The 16,686-nt window shown below is 40.4% G+C and overlaps 2 protein-coding genes across 8 annotated transcripts in view; one reads left to right on the plus strand and one right to left on the minus strand.

Moving 5' to 3' along the window:
• myrf (myelin regulatory factor) overlaps nt 1-5,003 on the plus strand; it is a 237,814-nt gene extending 232,811 nt beyond the window's left edge. For 6 of the 7 annotated variants that reach the window (XM_072592149.1, XM_072592142.1, XM_072592144.1 and 3 more), the window contains one exon: nt 866-5,003. In XM_072592149.1, the coding sequence (XP_072448250.1) occupies nt 866-955 (90 nt within the window). In that variant the 3' untranslated portion in view covers nt 956-5,003. The remainder of the gene's footprint in view (nt 1-865) is intronic. The other variant, XM_072592145.1, reaches the window with a different exon arrangement.
• A 1,859-nt stretch (nt 5,004-6,862) lies between these two features.
• Nucleotides 6,863-16,477, minus strand: tmem258 (transmembrane protein 258). The gene is made up of 4 exons (XM_072592150.1): nt 16,296-16,477; nt 13,773-13,882; nt 10,322-10,473; nt 6,863-8,376 (listed from the first exon to the last, which is right to left on the minus strand). Exons 1-3 carry the CDS (start codon nt 16,296-16,298, stop codon nt 10,347-10,349), a joined length of 240 nt encoding a protein of 79 aa, XP_072448251.1. The 5' UTR covers nt 16,299-16,477; the 3' UTR covers nt 6,863-8,376; nt 10,322-10,346.
• Between the last annotated feature and the right edge of the window lie 209 nt (nt 16,478-16,686).

Here is a 16,686-nt window from a genome sequence, read left to right on the forward strand (position 1 = left end):
AGTGGAACTCTTTACCTCATTCAGCTCTTCACTTTCCCTACAGTCAAAAGACATCTAAACCTTAATTGGAATTTCAATTAAATTGGAGTTGTTTTATCGCTACATCCAGGTTTATCATAATCTTGGTGATTGCAAGGAAATTGATATGATGGAAAAGATTGAAAGGAATTTTTTGTGGCTAGATTACTAACTACTCCAACAATGCATTTGTCCCTTGTGCCATTAAACTTTCACAATCCCAAGAATAAAAGCCTCTGGTCAACTTGTATAAACAATAGGCAAGCTTCAGGCATGTTAGAAAGTAACATTACCAGATCATTTCACCTTTCCCTGACTGGGTTTCATCTTTCTTGTAACACAAACCCTGGCAGAGAGACTCCAGGAAAAGAGTCCAAATTGCACAGGAAATTCATTCATCTTCTACTTGCTCTTTACAAGGTCAGCCAGGGTGCTGGGGTGGTCAAGAAAATCCTTCCACAGTTTCCTCCTGCTGTCAGATGGAAAATATTGACATCAAGAATGGTACAAGTGGGTCCAGCAAGGAAGCAGACCAGATGCTGCCAAATACAGTCAAATTATTTTTAAAACTTTACATATGGGGCTAAAGATGACACAGAATGGGATGCCCGATTTTGGCATTTCTGAAAGCACGATCTGGCATTATTCAAGTCACACTCTTAAAGGCTTGGCTACCCGCTGGCTCTCCATTGATGATCTCAAGCTTTGATAGTCTGGGCTAGATTCCAAATTGCTGTTTCACTACACAACACACACTTTGTACATGACACAATCTCAACTGTATTGCATGCATGTTGCTGTGATTGTATAATGTGGAACAGACTACAACAATCTCTCTCCTTCACAGCAGAGCCAGGCTACATGCAACAGTGAGAGCACTTTCGCAGGAGAGACCTTCACACAATACAGCTTTCACTTCTACAGAGTCTGCAATTGAACAGGAAAGGGCTCCCAAGTGAGACAGACCACTCACTCTCCTCTTGAAGAGATACAATGTCAGCGAGAATCTTTTCTGGCCCAAGACAACAAAGTTATTCAGAATGACCAAAGGAGATGTTGGTGTGATTGGGAAGTTCTGTATGTCTCACACCCACAACCCTGCACTTACCACTTCGCCATCCTGCTGGGACAGGAGCTTTTACACTTTGCTGCGGGGGGGGGGAGGGGGGGGAAGAGGGGGATGAAATATGCTGTGCAGTGAAGGTTATTGTAAAAGACACAGTTTAGTGAAAAGATCGTCAAAGAAAATGATTTTGTGCTGCTTGTTGGTTCAGACCAAATGGCTCTTAGAGCTTCTGTAAGAAGTACATAATTTGAAATTGCATCCTGAAAGCCAAATTTGCCCAGCTATGCACTAAATAGGAGAGACTGAGTGGAGGTTGTGTAACTAGCAGATATCCCTGCCCAATAATCACACAAAATTTAAATAATTCCACATGCTGATGTTAAAAAATAATTTGTACTGATCTCTGGTGCCAAACATAGTTGCGCTGCCCTGAATAAGGAAGAAGCATTAGCTAAAAGTTGCTGTTCCAGCGCCTGGCTCACTATCCAGTGACCCCTCCCAGCTCCATCTCCTCACCGCTCCAAACTCTATCTGTGGCCAGAATTCAAATGAGCTACACTGACCTCCACTGTAAAATTGCTTATTAGCATTCACCATCCAAGCGATGGTCACTTGACTGAGGTACTAAGGAATACTGGACCTACGGATTCACAGTCCAGAAGAATCCATATTCCAGGAAGACAAGGATAACTGGAAAGCTGACAAAATGAATGATAAGTGTGTATTGCTTAGCAGGGAGCACGTATGGAACTAAGAGTTATGGATGAGGGAAGAAGTACGAGTTGCTAGTTTGGCATTCAATCAGTCAGTCAGTAAACTGATCGAGATATAATACTCACTAATACCCTTACACTAGAGAGGCAGGATTGAAAAATGCTCCAAATTGCTAATCCAGTCCCTATGAGACATAGATAAAAAATACTTTTTAGGTTGCAAAGAACTACATGAGTTACCAAAACAATTGTTGTGTGTAGTAGATTAAACAGTACTAAATGATACACTGCAATTACATCAAATGTTCTGGCGGATTGGGTCACTTATGTTGACAATGTAATTTCCTTCAAATTATCGTGTTTAGTAGCCTTCCAAAGTTTCATGGATTACATCACTCATTGAAGCGTCTAATTATTTCCAGCTTGTAGCCCTAGATACATGACAAAATGTTATTTGTATTATATTTATGAATGGAAACCGATCTCAAATTTAGAAATTGAGAATGTGCAGAATATTGCATAATTGCAGTGACCTGCAGAGTATGCAGGTGTCAGAAAATATATGGGCTTCAGCACAACTCTGTCGATTGAAATTTATGCATGAATACTCAGACCAGTTAAACTGACAGCTGGGTAGCGTTGAAAATTAGACATTGGCTTTTCATCTCTTGAACCCAAATTCAAACTGATGCGATGAAATCTCAGTCTTCTGGCTGGAATGCTTCAATCTGAAATTAATTTCAATCATTTTGATCCAAGGGCAGGGCACCCAACAGATTTGAGGGAGCTTTTATCCTTATCTAACTGCTGCACTTGACTAAAGAGAACTTGATGCTAACACTGGATTCTGAATGTAGATAGTGTTCCAGATCCACAGCACTCTCTCCCTCAATGAGCACAAATGTTCACAAAAGGCCATTCCCCAAATACTAAGTGGGTAGGATGGAGTTGAGAAAGAATTCGCCCTTCACCTAATTTACTATTTCAAATGGCCTGCGAGAACAGTGTCTTCCTGCAGTTCCCATTTCCCAATGTGCTTGTAAAATCCATAAATTCCATAAATCCTCTTTGGATGAACAGATTTAACCTTCATTCGTAGGAATCTGGGATATCTTCATTTTAACTACTGTCTAAAGTGACTGTTGTAAATATTCCCTAATGTAAATGGTATTTTAAAAGAAAGGACGTCAGTTATTGTGTAATAGCTCATGCGATACTATATCCAGTGCATATAATGTGACTGTTACTGAATCAGAAAGGATTAGCTTTAACTTTCCTTTATTGTAGCAAAGAATTTCTTAATTCCCATTATTAACTTTTTTACTTGGGAGCTAGTGACCTGTTTGCGTGTGAGAACATATGGTTTTTGAGTTCTTAGTATCATAATCTCAGCAGTAGGGATGCTACAGTTTGACTCAGAGAAAGGAAGTGCTTGTGTCGAGATACAAGTTAAATCTGTGACACCTACCATGGGTATGCTCATCACTGGTTGGCCTTATACATAAATATTGCCACTTGGGCAAGGGACTAAAGGACAACTGGCAGCCGAGGAACTCAAATCCCAGAAAAGAGAAAGCACCTTGAGGAAATGGGGAGAAGACTTTGAAAGGAGTGGGGCATGGATAAGTCATTGCTGGACAAAGAGCTGTTTTGTCCCCAGCAATTAACTTTCTCATTATTTGGATGGCCCCAGTAACTGACACAGCACCAGAGTATCGTGTTTGGTAACTTCCTTCATACCTGCACAACTTAACATAAATTCACATTCGAAATTTGCATATAAAGTCTCTTGAAACGTTTTCAAGAAAACCAGATTGAATCAATCACAAGAGGTCAATCAACTGCTGAGAAAAGGTCAGATCATAAGGCATCACAATTAACACTAGCAGGTATCACTGCTCCCCACTGCTTAAAGTTCACAATAACTGTACATTTAAAAAGTCAATTGCTAAATAAAATAGCTCAAAGCTCCCTGTAAATACCATGTATTTTAATTGCTGTTGCAATCATTTCTTAAAGCACTAATTTTTATTTTATTTTTACAATCATGTGTTAATCGCTGTACGTACATTAGATTTTTTTTTACCTGTCAATAGGATTTTCCTAATGTGTTTTTTTTTGCTGTGGGTTGTAAGCTAGGCTTACAGATGTTCCTGCTAGTTTTTTTTAACTTCAAAGGATTTGAGATTCCTTGTATTATTGCAAATATATTTATTGCTCTTTACTGACTTTTGGACAGCTGACTGCTTTTGTTTATCTGGGTCTAATTAAAGACCCTTGGAGTAAATGCAAAGATTTCTTTCAATTGTGTTTGTCTCAATGAGAAGAAGGAAATAACAAGTGCAGGATAACATTGATAGTCCCCTTATAAAGTCCCTGAAATCCAAGCACCAGTGTTTTGTTGCATACTGGTGAAGGACAGAGGACAGATTTAAGTGAACTGATTACTTTTTCAAAATCACTGAAAAATGGCCAGGTTTCTCATTTTTAAAAAAGTTACCCTTTTTATTCATTTTTAAAAGGCTTTTCTTTATCAAAATGCCACTCAATGATACTTTCATTGAAAACACTTATGTGTATGTCTCAATGGATCAAAAGGAATCTCCACTTAAAATCCCCTGTAAGAGAACATTTTTCCCCTAAATGAGTGTTTCTATTGGTTTACTTACAATGTAATGAATCCATCTGCATTATACTGCATAGAAGGCAAATTTCTAAGACAGTCAGTTCCTTCTGGAGAGGAGGTGAAACGTTAAAATATATAATTCTACCTCCCCCACATCAAACTTTAGCCTTTTGCTAATCAAATCCAGAGTATTAATGATAGGATGGTACCATAATGCTAGCTAAGGTGGCTAATTATTTGAAAAAAAAATGTGGCTTATTGTATTATATACTCGAATTGTTTCACCCCTTTTGCAACACTCTGAAACCTTTTTGACGAAACGCATTGTGACTGTTGAATATGTTCATTAGCTCTTACCAAATAGCACTGCAATTGTTAATATGCAATAAATATTTTTAAATAAAACATTCCTATGGTTCTTGGTACATTCAGCTGTCAATTATAGCGTGACATAACACATCACTAAGGGCTTTTTTTACATCTCTTGTTAAGAAAGACTTTAATTTGAAATATTAATTATGAAGTTGATTTGTATAATTTTTTTACCTGGCATTTAACAATAAAGCATATTATTATCATCTCTGAATTTCTCTATTGATTTGCTTTCAGACTCTTGTATCCTTCAAATTTGCTTGTAATGCTTTGGTCCCTCAAAATTCAGTCTAAGAATCCTTGCATTTTACAGGTGGCAAAGATAGTTGTCTTAGCTTCACTCCACACTCACCATCTCCCCCAGAACTTGGCAGCTCATGTTCTATCCTGTATTTAATATCACTTTTTTTCTTCCATTTGCACTGACTCCCTTTCTTTATTATTATTTTCAAAGTTCTTATCCTCGTCTTCAGATGGCCTCCTACTTCTATAATGTTCTTTAGCTGTAAATAAATCTGCTGCTCCTTCAATCATTAAGATGCTCTGTGTCATGATGTGGTAAAATATCAACTCAAGATTCTTTAATCACATCATTTATGTTAGAAGCCTTGGGTTTGAGAGAAGGTGATTAAAACAGGAGTCCGGGACACCTAAAATGCCCAGCAAAATCATCTGAACTGAAAGTAGTCAAGTTCAACAGGAATTTATAAAAGAACGTCTAAATAATATGGCTGAAACTGGCTTCTGCCTTGAAACTGCGCTATCCACACCTTGAAAAGGCTATCCAAAAATAAATATGTGTACATTAAAATGCATCCAGTGGAGTGCGTAACTCACACATTGAGACTCTTGAGATGTTTTGACTAGGTGCTGCCCAGACCAAAGACTATTCAGTGAACCTTGGAATGTCCAGTGAAGGAATGGATCCTCACCTTCTTCCTTCTCTGTATGAAAGTATAATGAGAACTTTGACAATGGACCAGGTAAGTTTTGTTAACAATAGTAGTCCCCTTTAATACCAACCCCAGTATTCCCACATCAGATTTCCTATCAGATGCAAAACTATGATTATAAGCTGAAACCAAAAGAGAAAATGCTGGAAAATCTCAGCAGGTCTGGCAGCATCTGTAAGGAGAGAAAAGAGCTGACTTTTCGAGTCTAACTGACCCTTTGTCAAAGCTAAGAAAAGGGGAGAAATAGGGAGGTATTTTTACGAGGCTGAGAGGAGAGTCATGGCTCCAGAAGCAAAGGTAGCAATAAAGAGATGATAATGACAGTGCATAGATAGATTAGGAGCTGTGAATGACCAAGGCTGAAGCCAGTGCTGTCTGACAAAATATGTGGGGGATGGGATGTGGGGTGGGAGAGGTGAAGCTGAGACAAAATGGAAAGCAGGGGAGAAGGGTAGCAAAGGAGGAAGAGGAGAGAAAAAGGTGATGAGAGAGTGGGGAGTGAGAGAAAGAGACAATCAAGAAATAAAAAGTATAGAACAGTGAAAAAAATTTTTTAAAATAAAATAAATGAAATAAAATTATCTGAAGTTGAGATGCTGTTCCACCAGTTTGCATAGAGCTTTACTGGAACATTGCAGTAGGCCAAGGACAGACATGTGGGCATGGGAGCAGGATTGTGTGTTGAAGTCCGGGACCTAACTGCGTACAGGCCGAATTAGCACGGCCAATTCACCTGACCTGCACATCTTTGGATTGTGGGAGGAAAGCGGAGCACCCAAAGGAAACTCATGCAGACAAGGGGAGAATGTGTAAATTCCACACAGGCAGTTGCTCGAGGCAGGAATCTAACCCGGGTCCCTGGTGCTTTGAGGCAGCAGTGCTAACCACTGAGCCACTGCGCTGCCCTTCACGTTCCCCTCCAAGCCACATGCTATCCTAACTTGAAACTATATCACTGCTCCTTCACTGTCACAGGGTCAAAACCCTGGAATTCCATTTTTAACACCATTATTGATGTACATAACCCACAGACCACAACAGGTCAGGAAGGTGACTCACTAGTCTTCTCCATGTCAATTAGAGATGGACAAAATATAACAGTCCAACCACAAACTCCCATATGGCATGATTTTTATTAACATTTATAATCTGCAGTAAAATACAAATACTTCCCAACCATTTCAAATTTTGAAATGATTAGACTTCAGGTGGTTAGAACATTAGTTTTGCCCATTTACCTTTGCATCACATGCAGAGTGGTTATGAAGGCATTTAGCACACTTGCCTTCATTGCTTATAAGTGTAGAAGTTAGGGAGACATGTTGAAGTTGTACAGAACATTGGTGAAGCCTCTTCTGGAGTACTGCATCCAGTCCTCGTGCCCCTGTTACAGGGAGGATATTATCAATCTGGACAGGATTCAGAAAAGATTTACCAGGCTGTTGCCAGGAATAGAAAGTTTGAATTATAGGGAGTAGATAGGCTATGACATTTTGGTTTTAAAAACTGGAACATTAGCAGTTGAGAAGTGACCTTATAGAGGTTAAGATCATGAGGCATATAGATAAGGTGAATGGTCGCTTCTTTTCTTCATGGTGGGGGCTTCAAGAGTAGGGGGCTTCAAGAGTAGGGGGCATGTTTTTCAAGTGAGAAGAGAAAGATTTTTAAAAGATTTGTTCATTTAAAAACTGAGAAATAATGCAAAATCCCTAACTCCAGCAATTCTATCTTTGATGTTCTCAGTTGATGCCACACTTAACCAAAGCTATCTTAATATCAATGGCAGTTACTCATCTCTGGCATTCACCATTGATGTCCATGGTTAGACTAAAGCATAAACAAGGTCTGGAACAAAAGAAACTGAGCAATAATCTGCTGACTGATAATGCCATGCATCATTTGTTTGCAATGTCAACAAAATCACCCCATCATGTGGATGACAGTAAACTGATGGGGTTGTAACTAGCCAGATAGGATTTTTCATGCTTTCAATGATCAGAATATACTTGGGAAATTTGTCACATGGTCAGGTAGGGTTGCCCTACTGGAATACTTGGCTAGATGTGTAATCAGTCCTGGAACACCAGTTTTCAAGACAATAGGAGGCAGGGCCTATCACCTTTGCTTTGTTCAGGATATTCAGAGATTTGTTACTATTACTTAGCTGAATCAGAGTTTGAGATATTGGGGAACCTCATGAAGTGATGGATTATGTACTTCTGAGAAATAAACACATTAACCAATACACTAATTGTAGAAGCACAGACAGTAACATGACCAGATAATGTGTTTTCTGATTTTGATTGTGGGATGAAATGGAGTTAGGACACCAGAAAATGCTCTTGCCCCTCTCAAAAGTACGCCATAGCACTAATTCACAAACTGAACTGCAGATCGTCCTTAGCTTAAAAAGATCTCATCTAAAAGAGTTCAGCATGAAATGTTTCAAAATAACAGGAACACAAAGACCAAAAGTTTTTTGTTTTGTTTTTATAAGAACATATTCTGTACAAAATCCAGGTGCTACTCAGTCGCTCTTGAAAAACTGGTTCTGTGAAAGCCAATGATACGAGACTACGCTGAAGTCACCGTGGAAACGGGATCTCCTGCTGGAATGGTCCCTCTTTTCTATACAGGGGAGAAGGTAGACATGTTAAAAATGGACAACAGTTTCTTGTATTTAGTGTCTTCAATGTTGAACATGTTCAAAATGCTTCAAAAAATCCACAAGGCAAAACCTGAGTTAAAAAAGGTTTTTTTTTTCCTCTGTTCAACTTGTGCAGAGATATTGACACCTCTGCAGCAGGTTGGGCTTGACCTGGGCTTCCTGTTTCAGAGAAAGGAATACTACCACTGCACCAAAGGAACCCTTAAAAGGGTAAGGGATAGGTATAAAAGAGTTAGTTTTAAGCAGTAAAGATGGAGGAGTGTAAAGAGGGAATTCGAGAGTGGGACATGGTTACTATGACTTCAGCTGTCTATCAGAGAGGAGAGGGATTAAATATGGAAGACTATAGAACAAAAAATTCAATTGTTTAGCACTGGAGGACATGAAAGATGAGGATGCAGCCAAACAAGAAATTTATATAACAATAGCCTAAAATAGCCAGTTAATATATAAACATCAAATGTCGATCAGAGAGAAGCTGGAAAGGAAAGTACAATTCATGAAGATTGCTCATTATCATTTTAAGTATTTTTTAAGAAAGAAAAAGAGGCTTGTCTTTGTATGTCTGAACTGACTAATCTGCTGGTAGAATCAGATTCATTCATATTCCCCTCCAGTCTTCTCTCCATTTATTCTAGGGACATTGACTTGCATTGAACAAGTCTCAGAATAGTTCTTCAGTATGTACAATATGGCCATTATCCCCTATGCTGTGAACTGCCATTAGAAAATCTGACACATCACAACTGAGTCTTCACTTGCGTTGAGTGTTATCTATTCCAACCCCTATTCTTAGGGCACCAAAACAAATTATGGAACTCTGCTACTCAATGAAAAAGCAACCAATGTGAACATTGATCTAGACCAGTCTGGTGTGACTGGTTCAGGCCTGTATCAGGGAGTCGACTTACCAAGTAAGTTCTCAGTGCTAACATTCAATGTCTTTCCCATTATCACTCTTATTACATTTGATCTTCCACAATACACTTTTGAATGTAGGATAGGCTCTTTGCCCCATGTACTCACTGAACTAGGTGAAGAACCAGAGGAAAAAAGATAAACTACCCCCAATTTCTGTCCTTCCCTCTCCAACACCCAGCACGTTCAGTATAACTAGCCTGAATTAAATATAACTCGCAGCATGAAATAGCACTGGAACAGCTCATGAGTGTTGTTATTGCCAACAGGGCGTTCTGAACATGGATAATTCAAGGGCATTTTATCTAGGCACTTCCATTTAGTTCTTCATCAACACCCTTCCAGATAGTTACTGACAAGCTCATGACTGTAAATCACTATTTTTCTCTACAGAGCTGACAGAGAAGAAAAAGTAGATTTAGAAACAATGTGCAACTTTCAAAGCAAAATTAGCAAATCTATTGTGAAAGTACTTTTTTCTAAAAACTGCATGAGTCAGGACAAAAGGTCAGCTTACTTTTCCAAGTCTGTAAGTTAGGAGGGTGGTCATTTGATTCCAAGTTCGCTGATCCCAAATAGGGGAATAGCACTTATGTAGACTAATGGCTGAGTTCCCACTTTCTAACACTATCCAAGTATACCTGCCGAAAAGTGAGCATGCACGTGACATCAGATAACAAATAAACTTCAATGCTCTCCAGTGTCAAACATTCTAGACTTAATGTCTAGAAGTTTATATCTGTGCAAAGTATCAGAGGTTAGGCTGTACCAATAGACAAGTCTGCACATCTTCAGGAAAAAAAAATAGTAGTTGTGGGGTTGTAAAAGAAAAACTAGGGCCTTGTATAGTACAACTGGACACTATGCTAATAAACCAAGACATTAATATGATGTGGTATACATGCAATTTCACTGTACTATGTTGCTACCCTAAAACAGCATTATTGAGAATCAAGTACCCTTTTACAGAAACAACCTGCTCCTTACCTTCCGCACACACTCCCAGTTGCTGTCATACATAAATCCCGACCCATAAGAGGAGGAAAAGTACTCCAAATCCCATGAATAGAGATGCCACTAAGGAAATCAGCAATTCTTTGTAGATATCTCTTGTGTATTTAGTAGATGTCACCTCATAGCTAATAAAATAATTCAGGAAAACAGGTTCAGGATTTAGTTTCGGCAGTTTGGGCTTAAGTGGAAGTATTGTACATCACATTGAGTTACTGCACATTCAGAAAACTTTCCCCTTACTGACCATGGTATCTCAGAAGAGATGCTCTATATGGATGTAAGAGTTATACCATGCAACAGTGTTGCTATGGCTATAGCAGAAACCTGGCTGTGCCTTTAAGGCCAATTGGCACAGCCAAAAGATTACTGAGTAAAGGTTCTATAAATGAGAGATCTGCTTTTAAATCCCTGGCTTCTGATCCTGATGAAGAGCTTATAACCCAAAACGTCAACTCTCCTGATCCTCGTTCGCTTCCTGACCTGCTGTGCTTTTTCCAGCATCATATTTTACAACTAACGCTCCAGCATCTGCAGTCCTACCTTCTCCTAGAAGTACATACAGACATTGCACAAATTAAATTTAACACTTCAAATGAATTCCAGTCTCTTCACTTCAACATCTCCCATTTATTCTGAAGTCAGTGTTTCACAATGAAACATGGTTCCACAGCTCATTGCCATTTGGCACACAATTTTTTGTGTAAACAGACATGGGGTGACATATCAGAGTTGTACAGCATCAAAACAAACCCTTTGGTCCAATTTGTCCATGCCGACTAGACATCCTATATTAATCTAGTTCCATTTGCTAGCATTTGACCCATCCTTTCAGCTGTATATTAGTGTAGAGTCAAAGCCTGATCGTACAACCCACCCAAAGCCAACATGAGCACTGTCAGACATGGATATGCTGATTGCGCCTTCATCCCCTTCTACAGCCCAAGTGCAGAGGTCAAATGTGGCAAGCCACTCCAAAGACCAGCTGAAGTAGGGAATCTAGGAACCATTCTATACTTGAGACCTTTACATCCTGTGACTTAATATTTAAGGCTTCTGAAAATAATTTTGACACTATCTGCATAGAAACATACTACCACTAATGATGAGAGGGAGGAACTATTGAGGAGTAGAATCAACTTTCACTTTAGCATTGAACACTTCCAAAAATTGCTTATAATTTTATAGCATCCTGAACATGAAGTGTCCCAGGGTGTTCCACAGGAACATCATGAAATCATCTTTGGCACTGAGTCACCATAAAACTATACCAAGACAGAGTGTCAATTATCAGGGAGGCATTGGCCTAGTGGTACTAATTGCCAGACTGTTAATCCAGAGACTCAGATAACGTTGTGTGGACGCAGGTAAATCCCAATCTAATGACAACCATTGTTAATGGTTGGAAAAACCCATCTGGTTCTCTAATGCACTTCAGAGAGGAAAATGCCATCCTTACTTGGTCTGGCCTACAAGTGACTACATTGTGACAGCAATGTGGTGAACTCTTAACTGTGCTCTGGGCACTTAGGCATAGGCGATAAATGCTGGCCTAGCCGGCGATATCCTCATCCTATAAGAGTAAAAATAATCTTGGACACAGATGGAGGTTTAAGGAATGCCTTATATTAGGAAAGAACAGCTGACACATTTGCGGAAGAAAATGGCACAGTTTAGGGCTGAGGCAACTGATGAGACTGCTTGAAATGATGAAACAATTAAATATTGTGATGCTCAAAAGGTCAGAATTAGAAAAATGCAGATAAGAACTTATATTGCTAAATCAGGGTTAGGGCAAGGCCCCTTTGATATTTAAAATTCTTGTTTTCACATCCAAAGTGTGGCTTTATCAGGAGCCAAAGTAGGTAATCAAGCACAGGATGATAGGTGAACAGGATTTGACATTAGTAAGGACACAGACAGCAGAATTTGGACCGTCCCAAATTTACAGAAGGTAGAATTTTGGAGGCTGACAGGGAGTGCATTTAAATAGTTCAGTGTAACAAAGATCTGCACAAGGGTTTCAGCTACAGATGAACTGAGATGGGGCAGGATGTTCCAGGTGTGGACAAAAGCAGCTTTGGTGATGGTATAGATGTGGTCAATAGCTTATCTCAGCATCAAACATGACAAGGTTGTAAATAGACTGGTTCAGCCTCAACCAGTTGCCAGGGAGAAAGATGAAGTTGGTAGCTTGTGTTATGAAGAGATGGGTATACTGTACCTTTAAGAGAATTATAAGCTAACAGAACTGACACAGCACCAAGTGTTCTGAATAAGGTAACAATGTAACACTTGGTCAAAAGCTAAATTAGCTGGTTGCCCAGAAACAACAAAACAGATTGAAATTAGGCCAATCAGTTTAAATTATACCCTGAAAAATACCAAATTCCAATCAAGTTTGAATTTAGTATACTCTCAATCTTAAAAGCTAATGATAATGCAATGCTTGGGGGTATAAGGCAAGGGAAAACTGAACAGTTGGGAGGAGAACTACCAAACTAATGACACCTGCAGACTGCCCAGAGAATACCTCTCTTAAAAGGTACCTTTATCGATCTGCGACCTGTGAAGCATAATCCTCAAGAAAGATGACACAGGAAGATCCAAATAGAAGATTCGACAGATGGCTGATTTTGAAAACTTGAATTTTTGTTAAATCTTAATTGGAGGGTGGTTTATTGGACTAGTTTTATAGAAGGGAAGATAAAAAAAAGAAGTTAGAGGAAGGAGTTGTAAATAATTATTTCTTAAAATATAACAGAATAATTAATAACGTTATTAATTTTATTTTGAATAGTTCTTGGCACCTCAAATTTTCAGATTACTGCATGAGATAAATCTTTTCTGTGCTGCTGGTGTAAATTAATCAGAAAGGTTTACCCCGTGTTGTAACCCTTGGGAACAGTTATAACGGGGACTGATGACATTGCTTAGGTCTTCCTAATATTTAACTGGAGGGAGAATTTCTGCTCACTGAGTAATGGATGGTGGACAAATAGGCTGATAATTTAGAACAGTGAATGAGTTCAGAGCTGACATTTAAGCATAGTGGGAGTAGTCAGCATGTAAAAACAGTGTGCTTTTGGATGATGTCAAAGCTCAGCAGACAGATGAGAAATTAGCTGATGTAGCAAAGAATTTTCCCTACAAAACCCCCAAAAAAGTACCATAATCTCAACCTTCTATTCTCTAGTAGTCTGGCATGAGCTATTCATCCTGTTAGCATGACAATTGCTATCAAAGGCTGTCACCTAGGAAAGTAAACTAGGGTGACAGTTGAATAACCTCATTTCAACCATGGGAGAATCTTCTGCTTACTGCTCTAGAGCTGAACCTCAGTCTGAGTGAAAAGTGAATAAGCTAGCACATTAAGTCACACAGACATCATGATTGGTTTAAACCAGTCATGGTCTGAAAAGGATACACAAAGAACCATGCAGTAAAGAACATCCCAATTGCAAGAAGAACTACTGTCAAATGTGGGAAGACAGCAGGGTTGACTGGGCTTGTATATCTGGTCATAGCCTCCAGTTCCTAAAAACAAAAATGCATGTGCAATTAATATACCATAGCAGTGATACATTCAGACTTTGTATCAGGCTAGATAATTATCAAAAAAGGTCCTTGGACTATTGAAAGCAGCAATACAAATGGCAACCCAACCCTTAGCTGATATCCATGTACATGTTCAATAATAGTCAATGTGTAGTAAATCTCTAACTCCTATTCAATGAGACCTTTCAGTGCAATTATTTGGTGGTGACACTATGAACTATCCAGTTTATTCCAATATTCAAGCTCTTGATTTATATCCCTGTCGATTACGGTACCTCAAGTAAATCTTAAAAGCTTGCAAGTGTTTTCGTCTCCACTAGCCTTCCAAGCAGTGAGTTCCGAATCTTCACCATTCTCTCGATGAAAAATATTTCCCACAATTCTGTTTCCTATCCTGAATCTACATCCTGATTGTGTCCCTGTTGGTTGAAGGATTCACAGCTTCCTATCCACTATCTAGAGAACTTTTATACATTTAAAATCACATTTCCTCCCAGCTGCCTACTCTAAAAGAAACAATTCAAGCCTATTTAATCTGCCTCAATTAAAATTCTTAAGTCCAGGTGATATTTGCATAAATTTCTTCTGCATCCTCTCTAGTACAAAGACATTTTTCTGAAAAAGATAGCAGCCAGTACTTTTAAGTGGTACTCCAACTAGTACCGAACCAGACATTTGAAGTATTCCATTATAACATCCTAGCTCTTACATTCTCTGCCATAGCTAACTGAGGATTGCAGCTGTTCAGTGGCAGTTCATCACCATCCTCTCAAGTACAATTTGGATAGGCAAATGCTAGCTTAGCTAGCACAGCCCACAGAGTACAAATTATTTTTTTAAAATTTAAGTATCCCACAAACCTTCTTGACCATCTTATTGACCTATCCAACCAACTTCATGATGTTTTAGTAAGTTTGCTAAGGTCCTACTTCTCAGTATGCTACCATGTATTGTGCATTTCCTTGCCTTGTTAACCTACCTCAAATGTCTTACTTTCCACTTTTTTTGGATTGAATTCCACTTTCCACCATTCCATCCATTCTACCAGTCCACTGATAGCTTCCTTCATTATCAATCAGATGACAAACATTTGCAAAATCTACAGGCTTTCTGATCTGACTCCTACATTGGGAGTCAAAAATCATTGGTATATACCATTAAAAGGAAGGAAATTACCACCTAACTTTGCAGAACCTCACTAGCATTAGCCATCCAGTCACAGAAACAATATTGTTTGCTGCCTCCAAACCGATTTTGACACCTGCTTTACAGCCAATAGACCTTTACTTTCGCAGCCAATCTGCCAGATACAGCCTTATCAGAAGCTCTCTTCAAATTCATATGAACAAACACATACCATCACTTACCTCAAAAAACTCAATCAGGTTAGTCAGACACAATCGTTAGTTAACAAATTCACTGACTTTATTTGCTTAATCATGTCTTTCTAAATGAAGGACACAGAATTGTTTCAAATTTCCCAGCCGGAGATATATTTGGTCTAAGCTGAGGATTCCTCTGGAATTTAAACTCCGTTTCTCATTATGGTAAAAGTTGGTTTAAAGTGTCACATTCCTCCTCCTGATTGCAATGTCTGCATAGGACCTCTCTTGTAAAAACTAAACATTGTAAAAGTGACCAAACCAACGTCCTGCGACTCCAGGTGTACAAGTTCCTGAATGGCAACCACCTGAAGGAGCGGCGCTTCCAAAGCTAGTGTGCTTCCAATTAAACCTGTTGGACTATAACCGGGTGTTGTGTTATTTTTAGCCAACTACATGGTTTATTTATCCATGCGATCTTTATATTCTTCACGACATGCACAAACATGAGTGAAATTAGCATATCACTATCAGCGTCAACGGGACGGCACCAGCGCGGAACGGGGGGGTCACACTCCCCTCCGCCTCCGGGACGGGACCAGCGCGGAGCCACACTCCCCTCCGCCTCCGGGACGGGACCAGCGCGGAGCCACACTCCCCTCCGCCTCCGGGACGGGACCAGCGCGGAGCGGGGGGTCACACTCCCCTCCGCCTCCGGGACGGGACCAGACCAGCGCGGAGCAGGGGGTCACACTCCCCTCCGCCTCCGGGACGGGACCAGACCAGCGCGGAGCGGGGGGTCACACTCCCCTCCGCCTCCGGGACGGGACCAGACCAGCGCGGAGCAGGGGGTCACACTCCCCTCCGCCTCCGGGACGGGACCAGCGCGGAGCGGGGGGGGGGGGGGGGGGGGGGTCACACTCCCCTCCGGGACGGGACCAGCGCGGAGCGGGGGGGTCACACTCCCCTCCGCCTCCGGGACGGGACCAGCGCGGAGCGGGGTCACACTCCCCTCCGAGTCCGTGTGATTATCAACAGCCGGAGCCCAGCTCGCGGGGACGGAGACTCACCATCTTCGCTGTTTTTAGGCCACGTACCCATGCGGAAGATGCGTCATACACTAACACCGCAGCACTGCATCCTGGGTCGTGTAGTCTCCTATTTAATAACTCCTTTATGCTTCCACTTCCAGACCAACAGGACACTTTAATATTTTGCAAACAAGACAGAATTCGAATCTGAGCAGCAAATGATATTCGTCGTTCCGCCTAACGGTGAATGACTACAATTCTCGTGGGTCACTGCGGCATGTGCGCATGTGCGTCCTGCGTGGGGCGGGGGGGGGGGTGACTGATCACGTGGGTATCTCCCTGATACAGAGAGCCCAGACTGTCACTCAGACTGAACTGAGAGGAAGTTTGTAGACATTATTAGAGCATGGACATAATTGTTCCCTGGTGT

Source organism: Chiloscyllium punctatum, chromosome 22, assembly GCF_047496795.1.
Source record: "Chiloscyllium punctatum isolate Juve2018m chromosome 22, sChiPun1.3, whole genome shotgun sequence".
Lineage (NCBI taxonomy): Eukaryota > Metazoa > Chordata > Chondrichthyes > Orectolobiformes > Hemiscylliidae > Chiloscyllium > Chiloscyllium punctatum.

Excerpts from the sequence above, each read along its gene's own strand:
- tmem258 (XM_072592150.1), bottom strand. Across the intron at positions 10,474-13,772 it reads TTTACTGCATGGTTCTTTGT|CTATGAGGTGACATCTACTA; the intron begins GTATCCTTTTCA and ends TTATTTTATTAG.